The sequence below is a fragment of the Gossypium hirsutum genome, chromosome D09 (genome assembly GCF_007990345.1).
Source record: "Gossypium hirsutum isolate 1008001.06 chromosome D09, Gossypium_hirsutum_v2.1, whole genome shotgun sequence".
NCBI classification, from domain to species: domain Eukaryota; kingdom Viridiplantae; phylum Streptophyta; class Magnoliopsida; order Malvales; family Malvaceae; genus Gossypium; species Gossypium hirsutum.
The window spans coordinates 35,790,677-35,810,372 of NC_053445.1; the positions used below are offsets into that span (position 1 = coordinate 35,790,677).

A 19,696-nucleotide genomic window follows, 5' to 3' on the forward strand; every position below is an offset into this window, starting at 1 on the left:
ATTAATTGGATTGAAAATTTATTGCGAGATGAATTCAAAAAGTAACATTGAATTAGTTAAATTAAAAATTGATTGAATCGATTAAAATATTGATTGAATGTATTGAATTAAAAATTTATTGTTTTTTAAAATTTTGTATTTGATCCAATTAAACCAATAATCTTACCAATTTGATCCCCGGAATCTACTGACACATCCGTACACGCTACTCATTCTCAGTAAACACTGTCTATATATCCCTAAAGCTCCGCAGGAGTGCCGAGAGAGAGAGGAAAAGGTTTTCTATTTTTGATTGGCATAAAATGGAAACCTTTTCTTTTTTATTGTCAGATTCCCTCACAAAAACGAGAATTCCAGATTTGGGTTTGTTCTCTCAAGATTCACTGATTTAGCAGATCCGAGTTCGTCAATTTTCTATTTTGGGTGCACCGAAAATTGAACCTCAAACTCGATTTTAGCATTGATTTTCATTCTTCAAAAACCTTTTTGCTCGTCTTTAAAGATCATAGGCCATAGCTAGTGAACAAGGCTCTGGGTCTTCAGTAACTTCGAAAAATTTTCAGCTGGGAAACCTATGATTTTGCTTTAATCCTTTTAATTTCCTAAGAATTGGGTGGGAACTAGTTTTTTTTTTTTTAGGATTTGAAGCTTGGTTGTTAAGGCAAATTCAGTATAATATTGAGGAATTGCTTTGGGAGGTTTTGCTGATCTGGGGATATTTGTAATTTTAAGGGGGGTATTTCAATTATAGTCATGTTCTATGGGGCGGTAGTATGGGATCCTTGGCTTATTGTAGCCCAAATTGTTTGCCTTCAATGTTTATATTACCTTACTCTTGGAGCCTTCTTGTCATTCCTCGTCGGCACCCGCGTTTCTCGTTTGAGTTTGGTCTATTTCTTCGACTTTGCTACCGTCACTACCTCCACTGTTACTGGCTGGTGTGTCATCGCTTCGTTTCTGCTCAGCTCTATTGCAGGGTGAGATCATGATTCCCATCATTTGCTTAGCTATCTATGTTTCATTTGTATGCTTATCTGCATCTGCAAGTGCAGAGTTTTGAAATTCGTCTATGGAATAAACAGTTGGTTTCTTTCTGTTGCTTTTTAAATGTATGGTTTATTAGATTTACTTTAATATAAACAATTATTTTCATAAAAGGAAAATGGTGCTAAAACTAGGTATTATTTTGCTCAATTATGGGCTAGCCGCCAAATATATTAATTGAAGAATCATTGTGTTTCCTACTGTTTGCCTCACCGATGTACTCTTCACTGTTATACACATCCTTATAGCACCTTCAGATGATAAGATTAAACTGAAAAATGTTTGTTTTTCTCTTATTCATGCTTGATTGTAGGTTGTACAATGGGGTTGGATCAATGTATAGATTAAATGGTAGACGTATGATGTTTGGTCGGTGTCATTTGTTTTGTGGTATTTATATTTTTGTGATCCTAAAAACTAAGATTTGGAAGCTTTAATTTTGAACTTCAAACATGAAAAGATTGAATTTTAACATTTTTTGAATATTAGTAGCTAAGCTTGAATGTTGTCTAGTATGAGGGAGGGTTTATTTAGTTATAAATTAATGGCTCGAACCTGATACTGTCTCGGTGAATGTTGTCTAAAACAAGTGGTATTTTATTTGTTCATGCAAATAAAATGTTGAAGTAAAATGAAATATGAATTTTAGAGAGAATAATTCTAGGTTCTAAATTTAGCTCATTTTAACTTGCAATTTTTTTTTCTTTGGATCTGCAGAGCTGGTTACATGCTTTATTTGATTGAAAGGGAAAAAAAGTGCTTGGATTTTGCAGCAACCCTCTATATTATCCATCTTTTTATATGCCTAATAAATGGAGGTTGGCCTTCCTCAATAACATGGTGGTTTGTGAATGTTATTGGAGTTGCAGTGATGGCTTTGCTAGGTGAATATCTGTGCATTAGACGGGAACTCAAAGAGATTCCAATAACGCGATACCGATCAAGTAAGGAATATTTCCTATATATGTCAAAGTGTTTAAAAAGATAATTGTGATATGAAATAAACCAATTTTTTTTTATTTTGTCTATCTTTTCTTTTTGGGACAAGTGTTGCTGTGGGATTATTGGTGCCAGGCTTCCAACTTTCTGTCTCGAATTTTGTGGGATTGCTATTTGTTGTCCATAATATATTTTGTTTGATAGTTGGTCTGCACAATTATTTTGTTTAGTATTATGCTCAACGGGAATACGTGGAATTATCACATGAACTTATATGAATATATTGGTGCTAAGTCATGTTATTTCTCTTTTTGGATGCTACAGAACCGGTCTCTTATTCTCTTATTCAGACTTAAGGGTGTTGGGTACGGGCTTATATCCAACATGGATGTACTCAATTTTTTTCTCTTTTTTTTTTCCTTCATATATTTAAAGAATCATACTTCCATACCCATTGCCGAATACCTGTCAAATACAGGTGCCAGACATGGTATGTTAGCAAAAATAAAGTAGGAGCAACGTTTTCCTCTTGTGTAGACTAATGTATCCTGCATTATCTCTTCCTCACACATTCTTTTCCTTCTATACAATGTTTTAGGGAATTGTCATTTTATGGATGTAAAATACCTTATGATCTTTTAAAGACATTATCTGGATCTTATCTTTGAATTCCATTTTAGATGATTTAAATTGAGGGGAAAATGTTGCATTTGCAGAGTAGTTTTATAGCTTGTAAGTGCTTAGAAAGCGTTGCCTACATAGTAGAAAAATGTTTTATTGTATTTGTATCAATGAAACTCTTAAAGGCATTTCCCGAAAAATAGAACTTCCTTTTAATGCTTAACCCATGTTTGTTAAACGAAGATCTAGCTCATGTAAGAACTGAAATGGGTCAAATACATTCAGTTCTTTAGTCATTGATCCAAGACCATTCTTGTTTTTCCGGCTTGAACTTTAGTATACTGCTATTGCATTTTCTTTTTTGTTTTCGGTTTACAATTCTTATTTCTGGATTTGAAACAATTTCATGCAGATGTTTGACTGCCAAAGTATCAGATGCAAAGTAAATTCTTTGTTTTTCACTGCTACGGACTACAGAGGAGCTGAATTATATACTTCTTTAGACACCAAACTAATCAGCATCCAGTGACGAGAAAGAACTAGCTTTAGTTACAGAATCTAGTTTTAGTGTTTCTGGATATAATATAAGAAGTGTTTCTGAAGATGATCGAGAGCAACTAAGAAAATTTGTGATAGTGGTGCTGAAGCACGATTTGAAGCTGGATCACATAAGGGTCGGTGATCATTTTGTGTTTGAGGGAGATCTAAATAAACTATGGGTGGCTTGAAGAACGATGGTATGCTGCTTTCTGGTACTGTTTATCTGATTTTATATCGGCATAGTTGCTCTATATTACTAAGACTCAAGTGTGAGATATGAATATGTGTCTAACACGGGTATATCTCAATCTTTTCTTTCAAGTTTTTCCATATTATATCCTCATACCCCATACTCAATATAGTTGGACATAGATATTTTAAGAAAAATGAAGAGTTGGAGTTTGATTTGTTTTTTCATTTATTTAATACAATTGTTTGGTTGAGTTTTGCATATGGATTTTTAATAAATTTGAGTGTGCACTCATTGATAAATCTAACTCTGTTCAACCTTGAAGCTACCATGGAGGCTCCTAGGAGTTAGATTGTATTTTGCTCTTATTTAAAAAATTAATTTTTGTACTTTAGATCAAAGAATAAGTTGATTTTTTTGTTAAAAATTTTATTTATTTTTACCATTAAAATTTGACATGATTAATAAAATAATCAGATAGTGACACATAACGTGTCAGTTTTACCTTTTGCCAATACACATGAATTAAATTTTAACAATAAAAATGGATAAAAAAATTTAACGAAAAGAACAATTTGTTCTTTGATTTAATATATATGGACTAATTTACTTATTTTTTGAATAAAAAAAACAAGATGTAATCTAACTATCAATAAGGGGGTTTTTATAATAATGATGATTGTAGGACACTTGAGATTTGGTGTTTCAGTATTTTAGTTCAACATAAGTTTTTTTAGCGATACACCTTTTTTTTTTGTTTACATTGGAGTTCAACATTTTACTTTTAGGTACAGTTTGGAAAACTATTTAGTAATTAGGTACTGTTTGGAAAATCGTTTAATAATTGAATTTGGGTATAATTGTTTTTAATTAAATAAAGGTGGTGTATTTGAGTAATCATTGTAATTGGTAGATTAGTGTTCCCGTTACACTTTTATGGGAGGGTAAACATGTAATTACATACAAGTTCAATTTTTAAAAATTTATTTTTATAGGTTATAAAAATCATATTATAAGCATGAATATGAATGAGTATTTAGAATTGTTATGAAAAAAATTTATTATTATATCATAAATTTAAAAAAGAATATGTTATAAAATAATGTGTATTTTATAATGTTATAACAAAAAGTTATATTATTTAACTCATAAAAAATTTCTAAAGTTATGGTAAAATAATTAGTATAAAAAATAATTGGCATGTTATAAAAGTGTTATGGTATATTTATTTATAAAACGTTATGGTCAAGTATGAACATAATTTATTTATGTGTTCACGCTATATATCATCAAAATAATATGTTTATTCATGAAAAAAATTATAGGTTTTTTTTATCTTAATTTATTTATAAAAAATGATTTTATAAAGTTATGGAAAATTTTTTAGTATTTATAAAAAGTGTTATGAATATTTTTAACGACATAATTTTTTTATAAAGATTATATATTATAAAATTTATATTATTTTTTATTTTGTTTATATGTTATAAAAAGGATTTAACCTAACATAAGTTTTTTTTCCAAATTAAATTTTTACAATTAAAGTTATATATTATTTGGACTGTAAACTCAAATATTATGAGGTCGATATTAATTATACAAATAGAAAATGTTTTTTTCCACCATATTGTAGGTATGATACCATCTGAGAGAATGATGCTTAGACATAAGCACCATAAACAGCTCGCAAACTCTTTAATTTAAGATATTCGAGGCTTCGAAATGTGGTTGGAAAGACATCTGTTGTTCTAAAAAATATTTCTCATATTAACATCTCCTTAGTTGGATTGTACTAACATTTGCATATTTCATAACTTCAATTATAGGGAGAATTGAGATGATCTATACTTTGAAGAGTACATGGAAGAATGAGATTTTAATAATTTTAATGGTACAAGTTTAAATTTAGATACTGATCAACTCAATTAAGAACTAACATATGATAACATATGACGATAAGTAACCTATGTTAAATATTAAAAAGGTATTAACCCAACAATTATGCACAAGAACAATTAAACAAAATTGCATATGATATTTATTTTCCTGCTCTTTTTATTAGTAATCTTATTATCAACTACTTTTTTAGACTAACTTAACATATATGATGATTTGATTTTAATTTTTGTTACTTGTTTAGAAATTATTTTTATCATACTAATAACTTTTTATAGTAATTAATATTTTTTAAAAATATAAGTTATGTAACTATGTAATTACAATTTGTACTACCAAATATGACATAAGAGATTACGATGTAATTGTACTTTGTCAGTCAAATACGTCTGAGAGTGTAATTATTATGATAATAATTAAATTTTCATTTAATTACTCTGTGTTATCCAAACAGACTCTTTAAGATTTTATTGATCCAACTTTCATTGATCCAAATTAGTTTATCGAAATTTAATTTGTTTTCATTTTTAAAATTCAAATATGATTATATGTATTTAAACTTGAATTTAAATTAAATATTTTTAATATTAATCATTAATGTTGGGTTAGTATTTGGTACATTAACAATGTGTGTTTTTATTTATTTCATAAGCAATCTTAAAAAATTAACGTGTGTCTTTATTTTTAAATATCAGTTTTTTAAAATATTTTATTATACTATTACAAGACATTTGTCAATGCCTATAAAATACTACACTATCAATATACCAAATGCTCACATTTAATATTATATTAAATATATAATAATTCGATGAGACTTACAAATCATTTGAATTTAATAACTCAAATTTGTTCAAAATAAGTTTAATTGAGTTTATTTGATAAAAAAAATCAAATTCAATTGTTGTAGCTATTTAATTAATCATTTATCTTCTAAAGATAAATATGATTGTTGATATCACATTCGATTATTTGTATTTAAACATTAGTTTAATTAATATTTTTTAATTAATACTAGAAATTTTATTATACTCTTACCATAAATATATAATATAAATATGTGTTTATATAATTGAAAAGTAATAAAGTGTGAATGATTAAAATTAAAATGTATAAAAATATCCAAATAAAACTTAATTGAGTGATAAATTAAAGATTTTATTAGTGCAAATAATTTAAGTTCAAATCCCACTATATATATTTTTACTGGTTTTTTCTTAAATGGAAAAACTAAAATACTCTTAAATAATATACTTATTTTAATTATAAAAAAACATTTCTGTCATTTAACAATTGAGTTAGTGACCCGATTGAGGGTAACACCAACTCAGTAAAATAGTTAAATAATTGTATAAATTATGTTAAAATAAAATAGTTTAGTTGAACTTATTCATAAATGAACTTTTATAAAAAAAGAGAGAGTAAATTACAATGTAACTAAACTATTAATAAATTTATATTTTGATTATTTAACTTCAAAAAGTTATAAAATGGTTATTGAATTATTCAAAAGTTTTCATTTAACTTACCGAACTGTTAAAATGTTGTTGTATGGCATTCTTTGGTTACACTATTTGCACCAACCGAAAGCTCTTCTCATTTTCTTCTACTATTTAGTCTTTATTATTATTATTATTATTATTATAAAACAACTTTTAATGTTATAAATCTACGAACCAAAATTCTAACAACTTTCTTTTCGATCTCCAATATTAACCGTCAAATCAATTTAGATCTAAAATATTAATCATTGATGGATAATGATCCATTGTACCAATTGTCGAATTATTACTTGGAGCTTGATAGTCGAACTTAAAAAAAACCCTTAATAGCCCAATTACTTTAATAAAAACTTTTAAAGAATTCAGTTACTTAAATGAAAACACTTAAATTGTCCAATGGTCATTTTGTAACTCTTTGAAATTGAGTAACCAAAATATAAATTTACTAATAGCTTAGTGATTTTATGTATAATTTACTCTATTTAATTCTATTTTATAATTTCCCTGTAGTATGATTATTAATATATTTATATTTCTGAAATAAGCAAAATGCCTCGTATGCATCTTAAGCGCAATCGAGGCAGTGAGTGGCACTTTAGTAAATTTATTAAAAAATTAATAATTTATTTGGTCTTTTAATTTTATAAAAAAATTATTTTTATTTTCTATTTTAATTTTTATTTTTAGAGTCACTGAACTTGGATCTTTTTCAGGTAGATAAAATTTCAGTATTTAATTAACTTTTTAAAATTCAAAAATATAAAATTAAATGTTAAAAAAGACGAAAATTAAATAAAAACTAAAATAAATATTTTTACAAAATTAAAGGACCAAATAATCATTATACCATCTGTTAACTCCAAAGCATCTTAGCGGAAAATTTTATTTTATGTTTATTTTTCTCACATACAAAGAAGAGCTCTCTCTCTCTTACATTACACCAAAACAAAAACCCCTTTCTTTCTCTACATCAAAAGCGCGATCTCGATCCCCACCTTCTTCATCTTTTTATTTTAATCTGAAAAAATGGCAAGTTTAATTTCTTGATCCCTTTGATTCCGCTCTAGATCTGGTTCAAATCTCTTTGATTCACATTTATTTCTCCAATTTTTGTTTAACATATGGAACTTGAAACGGGAGGACTTTTGAATTATGTTTGATTCGAGTTTGGAATTTCTCCGTTTTCGTTATCATTTATGCGGCAGGGATGGAGAGTTAGGGATTTGAATGTAGTTGAGATCTGCTCTGTGATTTTTTTTTTGGAGTCTTTGGAATTTGGATATTAATGTGGCGGTTATGAATTTTGATTTATTGATCTCTTTTGAACGGGTTTGATTTAAGATCTGTTGCATGGTTTCGACTAATAGTGTGGTCTTGTTTTTTTTTTTTTTGTGTTTAACAGCCACTCAGACTCGAAATTAAGGTATGTGTTATTCATTTCATTTGAGTTAAGTTTTATCTGTGGATTAGATCTAGTTATTATTATTGTATGAATGTTTGGTAAATTGTGTGAGTAATGTTCTTAGTTGGTGATATTTGTATCAGAGGAAACTTGCTCAAAGATCAGAGAGAGTAAAATCTGTAGATCTTCATCCAACTGAACCATGGTACCTCTATCCTATATTGACATTTCCATTTATTTGAACATTAATTTTTAAAGTCTGAAGGCTAAATTTCATATGTTCTAATTGTTATCTCAGGATTCTAGCAAGTTTGTATTCTGGGACTGTTTGTATCTGGAATTACCAGTCACAGGTACGGGAGTTATACTGATTGTTGTAATGCCTGCAAAAACTAGAATTTTTTCTGTCTTCATGTTAGTGAAATGCCAGAATCTGGAAAATGGGCTAATAATTAGATATATTTAATGGTTACAATTAGTGTATAAAACTTAGATAACTTTTTTGTTTGCTTCTTTTTTTTTTAAACATTTTTTCCATAGCATATACTTTAAGTTGTGACTAGGAGAATCAATCGTGAAACATTAATGATAGAGCTTGAATTTTTGTTGCTCTTCGAAGCATGGTTTTCGCCCTCTTTCATATGCACTTCTTTGGTTTTATTAGAATGCTGTTTGAGAAACTATGGCATATTAGATGATAATTTTCCCGTCAGATTTTTCTCACGGAAGTCCATTAGTTTGAGTAAGCCTTAATCTGGACTAAATGTCCATTCTGCTTGAACCAAAGGTTATTCAGAAACAGAAAAAAATTATGTTATTTACCACACCGAAAAATGTGTTATCAGAACTTACTCATAACTCTTTACTTGGATCACAAATTTCTTTTATATCAGAGAAACCATAGGGCATAAACTTGGGCTGCTTATCTGGCTTTATAAAAAATTATGCATCTTGAATTGACTCTTTCTTTTTGGCAGTTCTACCATGAGCTTCTGCTTAAAAAAAAGCTTTTACCAAAATATCTAAAATGTTGGTAAACCCTTAGATATTTTGGTAAAAGCTTTTGCTAAACAATTTTTAGTGGAGCTCACCCTAGAATTTCCCTTTTTATTAGGAGTGATCGGTTTCTTGTTCCATCGTTTCTTTTATGGTCATAGTTCTCTCATTTTAGTCTGACTCGTAAACTCATTAATCCGAACTCTTTAGACTATATGGCTATTATCTATTTCTATTTTATGATTAAACTATCATCTATAGTTTCATATAAGCACAGCTACTAGCTTAAATTCTGTTTAACTCTAAGAAACATGTATCCATTTTAGTTCTATGTATATGGATGTGACACTTGTCCTTTATCTTTGAAATCTTTTTCTTTCTTTTATGAATGATACATCTTTTGTTTACACTTTGACATAATTCTTTCACTTATTGTTTAGTGTTAATTTTAACTGTCTTTGGTGCACACAGACCATGGCTAAATCTTTTGAGGTCACTGAGTTGCCGGGTATGTATTCATCTGTGTTTACAATGCACTTATCTCGGTCTGATGATACTACTTTTCAGTTTCTGTTTTTGTCGTGATAAAGTCATTATTATTCTCTGAAGTGGTTGACATCTTGCGTTTGCAGTTAGGTCGGCCAAGTTTGTAGCACGCAAACAGTGGGTTGTTGCTGGAGCTGATGATATGTTTATTCGTGTATACAATTACAACACCATGGATAAGGTCAAAGTATTTGAGGCACATACTGATTACATTAGATGTGTGGCTGTTCATCCTACTCTTCCATATGTGTTGTCATCATCTGATGATATGCTCGTAAAACTTTGGGACTGGGAGAAGGGTTGGGTGTGTACTCAGATATTTGAGGGACATTCTCATTATGTCATGCAAGTGACCTTTAATCCCAAAGACACTAACACTTTTGCCAGTGCATCTCTTGACCGTACTATAAAGGTAACACGGCTTTTCTGTTTTTAGTTTTCTTTTCACAGTTTCTTTCTTCATTTGGAATAACCATGCTAAGTTTTCCTTGGATCTGTTTGAAATTTCTAGATATGGAACCTTGGCTCTCCTGATCCAAATTTTACTTTGGATGCCCATCAGAAAGGTGTAAATTGCGTTGATTACTTTACAGGTGGTGATAAGCCCTATCTGATTACTGGTTCTGATGATCACACTGCTAAGGTATGCAGCTAGTTTTTACTGTTAGTGCTGCTATATTCTGATCATAAGTAAATTTTGAGGAACTATTCATGGATAAATTCTGTGGATGGCAGGTATGGGACTACCAAACCAAGAGCTGTGTTCAAACATTGGAAGGCCACACACACAATGTTTCTGCAGTTTGTTTCCATCCTGAACTTCCAATTATTCTTACTGGTTCTGAGGATGGGACGGTTCGTATCTGGCATGCTACCACTTATAGGTAAATCTTGAGATAGAAAATATTTCTGGTTGAGCATCATTGAGATAGATGTAGCAATTCATGGTTGAGAGTCACATTAGTGATTTACCGTTAATATTTCTTCCTTGCATAAACTTAAGTGTTTTCTTAAGATACTTTTATATTAATAGTCTTTGATGTATGCAATGAGATTTTAAAATTTCTTCAACTATTTGACTTTTTAACCAATTCATTTATTTTCAGGCTTGAAAATACCTTGAATTATGGTCTTGAGAGAGTTTGGGCAATTGGATATATGAAAGGTTCACGAAGGTAATTTCTTTTGGTTAAATTATGCAACAATGTTATGTTACGTTTATTTATTTTTTAATTTCAGATTAACTTTTCTCTAGATTATTTATTTATAATCATTTTTTGGTCATTAAATGCTAATATAATTCCTATCCGCTCAAAGAATGTGAGAAATTAATTAAAACTGTTTTTCTTTCAGGTTAATTATCCTGACTTATTTAGTTACATATTTTTTTCTGCGTGTAATACGAAGATGCTAGATTTCTGAATTGAGATCTTGGTTAGTTTATTTGACACTTCTTATTTGATAATCAGCTACAACTAAAACTACCAAACTCTTTCCTTCCTACAGGATTGTGATTGGGTATGATGAAGGAACTATTATGGTGAAAATTGGCCGTGAAGTACCTGTAGCAAGTATGGACAACAGTGGGAAAATCATATGGGCTAAGCACAATGAAATTCAAACTGTGAATATTAAGAGTGTTGGAGCAGATTTTGAGGTAGTTTTTTTGTTTAAGAAATTTTCCTTCATCATTCATGGCTTGGCTTTCAATATTGGGTTTTCCACCTTAAGGTGATGACGTAAGCTTTTTTTGCTTTGGTTCTTAGGTTTCTGATGGAGAAAGATTGCCCTTGGCTGTCAAGGAATTGGGCACCTGTGATCTATACCCTCAAGTGAGTCATACCCCCATTTAAATGAATTTTCCATTAGATTAATGATCGCTCCTAATTTTTATTTTATTTTTGTAAGTTCTATTTATGTTTTGATGTGTGCAACCTTTTACCCTTTATCTTGTTATTCTCAGAGCTTAAAGCATAACCCAAATGGGAGGTTTGTTGTTGTTTGTGGAGATGGTGAGTACATCATTTATACGGCTTTGGCGTGGAGAAATAGGTCATTTGGTTCTGCATTGGAATTTGTTTGGTCATCTGAAGGAGAGTATGCTGTTAGAGAAAGCTCATCAAAGATTAAAATTTTCAGCAAAAATTTCCAGGTTTGTGCTATTTTATCATTTAGATGGTTCTTATCTTAATCTAAAGTAGTTATAGAAAAAAGTATGTGTACAAGCACATTCTGTTTTCGCTTGTTAAAAGATATGTTATAAGCAACAGATTAATTTCAGCTGAAGAGCTGGATCTAATAGGATGAACAGAACTTTGGTTAGGGTAGGGGATTTCAATTTTCTTTTCTTCTTTTTTTTAGAAAAAAATTATTTTGAACAATTGACTGACTGTTCTTTAATCGTATAATGGTATTTTGCATTGTAATTGTTAAGGAATTTTATTTAATGCAATGTTTTAGCTTCATTTGTAAAATGTAGTGGTCTTGACTGAGATTTAACATTTCCAGGAAAAGAGGAGTGTCCGTCCAACATTCTCCGCTGAGCGTATTTTTGGGGGTACTTTATTGGCGATGTGCTCCAATGATTTTATTTGTTTTTATGATTGGGCTGAGTGCAGGTTGATTCGTCGAATTGATGTTACTGTGAAAGTAAGCTGAAATAACTCTTTGAGTCCCTTTTGTTTCATTTTCGCTACCTTGCATCCTAAAACCCTTATTGCTTTGTGTTTCTAAAATGGTAGAATCTCTACTGGGCCGATAGTGGTGATTTGGTGGCCATTGCCAGTGATACATCTTTCTATATTCTAAAGTATAATGTAAGTAATGTAATCTGCTTCTTAAATCTGCAAAGCCTTTTTTACAGACTTGTCTATTAAATTGACACTTCTTACAGTTATACATAACTAAATTTGATATTTTCATCTTGCAGAGGGATGTAGTTCAATCTTACTTGGATAGTGGAAGACCAGTTGATGAACAAGGAGTTGAGGATGCATTTGAGCTTCTTCATGAAAATAACGAACGTGTCAGGACTGGCATTTGGGTTGGGGATTGTTTCATTTACAACAACTCTTCATGGAGACTTAATTACTGTGTCGGTGGAGAGGTATTTGCATTCTTTTTATCCTTGGCTTGAAGGGTTCCATGTGTTTATGCTTTGGTTGTGTAGGTTTTGATGGTTTCATTTTGATAATGGAATGATTTTAGGTGACCACTATGTTTCATTTGGACCGTCCTATGTACTTGCTGGGATATCTTGCAAGTCAAAGTCGGGTGTATCTGATAGACAAAGAGTTTAAGTGAGTGGCTAGTTGCAGCTATTCTTTGGTCAAAATGAAAAAAATTGTTTTGCTTTGAAAATACATTATTAACGCCTATTTGCCCTTGTCTGTCATATTGTGCAGTGTTATGGGGTACACATTACTTCTCAGCCTAATTGAGTACAAAACTCTTGTGATGCGTGGAGAGTTGGAAAGGGCCAATGAAATTTTACCTTCAATTCCCAAAGAGCACCATAATAGGTATGTTTACACCTTTGAAATATTTTCCTTTCATTAAAGATTATTGTTGACCATCTTTCCTTCTCTTTTCCTTTGAAATATTTTGAAGTTTTTGGTTCTTAATTAGTCATTTGTGCTGAATATTCATGCCTCTTGTGGTTGGATTACGTTTTCATCTATGGTAATATCTGCCTCATCTCCATGCCTTTAGAAACCTAGAATTCCAAATCTAACCTGACTCCTATGTATCTTACCAAAAGCTGGTCCATGTTCCTCTGTGTATTTGTTCTACCCCTCTGAAGGCCTTTAATTTAAAATTTTATTAAGTTCATTTTCTCTGGTTTTAAGTTGTGATTATTGAAAATTTTATTAGATTTAATTAATGGATTGCCTTGATTTATAGTGTGGCTCATTTCCTGGAATCACGAGGTATGATAGAGGATGCTTTAGAAGTAGCTACAGACCCTGATTACAGATTTGAGCTTGCCATACAGCTTGGTAAATTAGGTATTGCTAAGGTAAGGAAGTTGTTTAATTGGTTTGGGGATAGAAGTATGTTTTCATAGATCCTTTTTTCAGGAATCTCTGTATGATATATTCCATTTTGTATTAAGCTTGATTGCGCCATTTAAAAAATTTCCTATCCTCACTAGATAGTCACTCACTATTGTGCAGGAGATAGCCACTGAAGTTCAGAGTGAGTCTAAATGGAAGCAGTTGGGAGAATTAGCTATGTCCACTGGAAAGGTGTTGTGTACTCTCTAATTTGCCAAATTTGTTTCAGTTCCATCTCGCTCTGTTATGATTGCCATTCTTGATTCTCCCATCACTTTTCTTGGTAGCTTCTTTTGCCGGTTTATTAGTATCATGAAGTTTTTGCAAATCACAATTTGAAAATATTCATTGCAGTTGCTTTAGGAGTAAAATCTGTCTTAAGGTTATGGGAGTAGACAGCTTTGCGTTTCAATAAATATTTCTAAATTTGTCTGAGCTTTTTGGCTTGGTAGGTTGTTCAACTGGTAAATAAATTGGATGAAGACCATTTCTATGTTTGGCTAGTGTCTTGTTTTCTGCTAATGTTGTACATTACATTTTACTGATGTGGACATTGAACTTTAATACATGAACTAACTGTTTGTTTTAATGTTGCTCTATGAACATACAGGTTATACAAATTGTTAGTTTCAATAACTAATAATATCTTTTATTAATTATGCTAAATTTGTCATTACAGCTACAAATGGCTGAGGAATGCATGAAGCATGCAATGGACCTGAGTGGTTTACTGCTGCTTTATTCCTCTTTGGGAGATGCAGAAGGAATATCAAGACTTGCATCCCTTTCCAAAGAGCAAGGGAAGAATAATGTTGCTTTCCTTTGTTTATTCATGTTGGGTAAATTGGAGGATTGCCTCCAGCTTCTGGTGGAAAGGTAATTCCTTATCAAGTACCTTAAACAGTAGACTGGCCTTCATGTTACCAAAGTTATGGATATATTGAAGTATTCCTTTTGCAGCAATCGGATACCAGAGGCTGCTCTGATGGCACGATCTTATCTTCCAAGCAAGGTTTCAGAAATAGTAGCAATTTGGAGAAAAGACCTCAACAAGGTTTGTTGATGTGCTTGTTTCTCAGTTGCCTTTTTTTTTTCGTGCTTCTTTATGGGTTGGCTTAGCTGTATTATCACCTTTTGTTCTTTTCATTCCACTTGTTTGATTTTCCGAATGGTTGTACAGATTCAAATTATTGCATTTCTTTAATCAGTAAATATAACACTATTTTTCTTTCTCCGTTCTCTATTATTTCTTTTTTAATCGTGCATTAGTATTGTATGTGTCTCAATATTGTCCTGAATACCATTGTCAGAATATCTATTTTGTCCCGCTTTTATCTCTGATGTGAAGTAATCTTGACTTCTTGCCTTTTTGGTCATATTGATGGTTAATATTTTTCTGAAAAATATTTGTCTGAAATTCTGCTTATAGAGCTTTACATCTGAAAGCTAAGGACAACAATCTTATTCTTTTTTGCAAACAGTGCAGCAGTTTAGTACCGCCGGAATCTTGGTGGGAATCTTTTTAATTTAATAACTCATTGGTTGTGGAGTGTTTTAAATATACTTCCAAGTGGTCTTTAATTTCTTTGTACCCTTGCAACATGAATCTGTTGTACTTGTATGTTTCTTTGTAATCATACTCAAAGCTATATGCCCCAACATTCTTATGTTACTGCTTAATGGTTCAGTTTGCATAACTATTTTGACACTGCTTTTACACATCTGAAGGTTAATCCAAAAGCTGCTGAATCTTTGTCTGATCCTGAAGAATATCCCAACTTGTTTGAGGATTGGCAACTTGCTCTTACTCTTGAATCTCAAGTAGCAGAAACAAGGTAGAAATCATGATCCCTTCTGTTACTTAGTTGTGTTATTTGTTACCAATTTTCTATCCAATGTTATTAAAGAGGATTTCTTTCTGTTATTTTAGTGTTACTGATTCTGGTGTGATCTCTTTGTACAAAGCAATTTTAGTTTGCGATTGTGTTTGGCCTTTCTTGGTTGCTCTGCAGTTTTTTTCTTTACTAGCTTTGTTGTGGTTGAAATGTCCTTTTTTTTTCTGTCTCACATGGATATGCTATTAACTTTCAATTGGTTATAGGGGCATTTATCCTCCTGCCGCAGACTATTTGAAACATGCTGATAGATCACATATGACACTTGTGGAGACTTTCAGAAACATGCCAACAGAGGAGGAGCCTCTTGAGAATGGTGACCTTGATCATGAGGTATACCGTTCATATCCATCTGTTTTTCTTTTATGTAGGCAACTTTTAACATAAAAACTGCTTTGATATGATCAGAATCTAGAGGACCAGAATGGAGAAGAGGGTAGCCAAGAGGAGGCTGTTGTTGTGGATGCTGATTCAAACGATGGTGCAGTGCTCGTTAATGGCAATGAACCTGAAGAAGAGTGGGGTACGAATAATGAAGGAACCCCGTCAGCCTAAAAGCAATTGGTCGGGGCAGTGTGAAAATCGAAATTTTGTCTCTGGTGATTAATTGTTTCTGAAATGCAATTTCTAACCCGTTTCTCTTTTGGGCTTCTCTGATGAATCGTTTTAATCTTGTTTGTCTTTGGAATTTGCTACATGTTTGGTTGCTAAATAACTTGATTATGATATTATTTATAGCCCTTTTTTTCTCCTTTCTGTGTCTTTCTCGTATTTACAAATTTAGGCCCCAAACTTGGGCTAGAAATAGTTTATCCGAGTCTGATGCCTATTAGTATCGACGAGTATGATGCGCATCCATTGGCTTCTGATACCTTATATTCCCTGTAACTGTTATCATCTGATTTGTGTTTCTGCATCAATTTATTGCCATCTAGCATTAAACCAATAATGATAACTCTTTTTTTCTTTAATTCTACCATAGAACATTAAAGCTTGTTAAATTCTTTTCCATTTGGTGCTTTCGGCAATTCTGTAGTGCCTTTGATTCTTATCATCTTTTCCCCTATTGGCAGTGCTTACGCCGGATCACTAGGTTCCGTCAAGACATTCAGTTCGAGCTCTATTCAGAACATATTTAAGGTGAGAAACCATAATCGTTGTTATTATTTCTTAAAGGAGAAAACATTATTAGTCATATTTTTTTTCCCAAATAAATCTAGAATGGAGAACTTCATTTGGTTTAGAATTTTTGTACCGGATTTTGCCATATATTAGAGATGCATGCAAATCATTTTACTTTGGAATAAACCCACGACACGAGTAATAATTTACTCAAAAATATGGTTTGATTTTTCTTTTCCACCGTCGTAACTATTTTATTTAACTAGCAGATTTCGACCTAGACAGATGTGATATTAAATTATAGAGATGGCTGATTGTCTTGCGCTCCTGGAGGTTTGGTTTGGATCTATCTATAAAAGCACATTGAATTTTGGGATGGGGGCATAATACCAAGTATTTTCAATTAAGCGTTCCAGTTATGATATTAGATTCTTGGCCTTTTGGGTTTTTAGCATATATATATGTTCTTTTTTTTTTTTTTTCCTGAGGCATTTTGGTCCAAGATTTTTTATTGTGCCATTGTGAATGTAGAAAGAACTTGAGAATCTTAGTGATGATTTGATTTAACCAAATCGAGTTGAGCCCATTTTATGTTAGGTTTTAAATTTTAGGTACACTATTTGCCTAATTGCCTCGCTCCATATCAAAACTTGTATTGTAAAACATATCTACATAATAATAAATAAAAAACATTTTCATGTCATATATCATATTGTGTTTGCCTATTCGACTGGCTATATTTTGAGACGTTAAAAAATATTTTTTGAGGTCAATTGACTTTTAGTTTATTTGGCATTGTTCTTCGGACGCAGGTTTTTAATGACAGTACTTAAAATGCATTTTTTTTCGGTTTTAAAAATGTAATAAAATGACAATGTTCTATTTATTATTATTATAAAAGTGACGCTTATTTATTTTGATTCTCAAAACTCTCCCAACCCCTTCAATTTAAATTATCAATTGAAGTTTTAGAACTCTGAAAACATTCAACAGAATCAAAATATTTGTTCTCTTAATCAAACTAGCTGAAGTTTTAAAAAATCGCAGTTAATTCAGTTGGATAATTGAAATTCGTTACATTCTTTTTTCTATTTTGACTCAAACTAGTTTAAAACAACAGTACCATGATAATGTTTTTTGTTTTATTTTATTGGAACGGAGGTATCTTCCCTGTTTTATTGCTCATGGATATTAACTTCATTAGGGTGTTGTCTGTTTGAACTATATCATCTTAAGATTTGAACAGAAAGAAGACAGAAACGACGAATAACACAATGAAAACATTAATATTGTGTTTGTTTCACTCAAAATAATTTTTGAAAAATGATTTCAGGAGAATGGATTGATTTTTTTGGTGTTTGGATGATTTTACATAAAAATTTTTATTTGCTTGGTAATTTTTTTAAAATTATTTCCATAAAATGAATACAACATAAATTATATTGTTACAAAATATTATAAATAATTTTATTTTGACAATCGAAATTTATTTTACAACAAGATAATATTCTATAATAACTAATATTTTATATAAGCTCAACAATAACCAATTTCTAATTAGAACTTAATTTGAAGTTACATAGATTACATATATGATAGTGGTATAGTGGAACTAGAAAAGATAAATGAAGCTAAGTTGGATTTAAACAAATATTCATATTTATATAATTAAAATATTCATATTTTGTAACATAAAATAATAATTACAAAATATTTGTAAGTTGTGATATATATTATTCAAATATTAATATTGAATATATTTAATAAAGTATTATGAATATTACTTAAAATTTAAAATTATTATTAATGTTAGAATTTATTATTAAAATAAAATTGTAATATGGAATAATTTTATTAAAATAATAAACATATTAATTATATTATTAAGTATAAGTATGTATTTTAATAATATAAAAAATATAATATTTGAGATCAAACTATTTTAAAAATTCAAAATTATTATTAATACAATAATACTTCATTTTTATAATAAAAATTAAGTTTCACAATAACCTTTTATAAAAAATATTTGCACTTTTTGAAAAGGAAAGTAAATTTTCAGAAAAAAAAACTTATTTTTTATTGACTAGTACATTATTTTTCATTAACCAAATTATTTTTCGTGAAACAAACATACAAAAATACAAAAAGAAGTATGCCAGTTTTCTTAAATTAAGCACACCCTAAATTAAAAATATTACATTAAAACATAATAACAAACATTACATTAAAAATAATATCTATGACAATACTAAATTAAAAAATATTAATATCATTTTTCATAATGTTTTCTTTTTCTATTATATCAATAGTTATAAGCCCATTTTGACTGTATATTAGGCTTATTGATATATAATATATGTTAGGCTTATATATATTATTAAATTTTGATTAATTACCTATTTTCGAATCGAATTAATTGATAATTGAACTTTTAAAAAATCCATAATTGATCCAAACCAAAGTAATTTCGGTAGCCAACTGAATTAATTTAATTTTAACTAGAGTATGAATACCCCTAAAATTGGAGGCAACTTCAAGATTAAGTGCGTTTGAATCCACGTCCTTTTGATTGTTACAATAACAATAATAATTGAGTTAAAACTCAATAGACAAAAGTGATAGTTTTCAACTTAGTTATATAAAAGAATTTATCATATACTATATAGGAATAATATTTGATACACTGCTGGTGGAGTTTTTAGACTCCACAAGTAGAGTCAATGGGTTAAGTGGTTGACAAGTATCTCATATGGGTATAATAAAATATTAAAAAAACCACATGATAATTTTTTTAAAATTACTTATGAAATAAAAAAAAGTACACTTTCAATGTACCAAATATTAACTCATATATATATATTATAAGTATACAACATTTAAGGAAACTTTTCTATGTGGGTACTATTTTTTTACAAGTGTATAATTTCGTTACTTTACTATATTTC

The 19,696-nt window shown here is 30.1% G+C and overlaps 2 protein-coding genes across 3 annotated transcripts; both read left to right on the top strand.

Moving 5' to 3' along the window:
- The first annotated feature begins 167 nt into the window (after positions 1 to 167).
- On the top strand, positions 168 to 3,595 carry LOC107891695 (protein SYS1 homolog). The gene is made up of 3 exons (XM_016816560.2): positions 168 to 977; positions 1,762 to 1,988; positions 3,017 to 3,595. Exons 1-3 carry the CDS (start codon positions 754 to 756, stop codon positions 3,022 to 3,024), a joined length of 459 nt encoding a protein of 152 aa, XP_016672049.1. The 5' UTR covers positions 168 to 753; the 3' UTR covers positions 3,025 to 3,595.
- Positions 3,596 to 7,622: 4,027 nt separating this feature from the next.
- Positions 7,623 to 17,453, top strand: LOC107891694 (coatomer subunit beta'-2). Of its 2 annotated transcripts, XM_016816559.2 has the most exons (26): positions 7,623 to 7,761; positions 8,135 to 8,155; positions 8,278 to 8,339; positions 8,433 to 8,487; positions 9,602 to 9,638; positions 9,763 to 10,088; positions 10,188 to 10,319; positions 10,412 to 10,560; positions 10,783 to 10,851; positions 11,183 to 11,333; positions 11,443 to 11,508; positions 11,640 to 11,828; positions 12,185 to 12,325; positions 12,418 to 12,492; positions 12,606 to 12,782; positions 12,884 to 12,975; positions 13,081 to 13,197; positions 13,580 to 13,694; positions 13,852 to 13,923; positions 14,411 to 14,607; positions 14,692 to 14,785; positions 15,460 to 15,566; positions 15,833 to 15,959; positions 16,035 to 16,149; positions 16,700 to 16,766; positions 17,018 to 17,453. In XM_016816559.2, exons 1-25 carry the CDS (start codon positions 7,759 to 7,761, stop codon positions 16,717 to 16,719), a joined length of 2,709 nt encoding a protein of 902 aa, XP_016672048.2. In that variant the 5' UTR covers positions 7,623 to 7,758; the 3' UTR covers positions 16,720 to 16,766; positions 17,018 to 17,453. The 2 variants fall into 2 exon arrangements, with proteins under 2 accessions (XP_016672048.2, XP_040956409.1); XM_041100475.1 differs by lacking the exons at positions 16,700 to 16,766; positions 17,018 to 17,453 and having other exon boundaries at positions 16,035 to 16,231.
- The last annotated feature ends 2,243 nt before the right edge of the window (positions 17,454 to 19,696 follow it).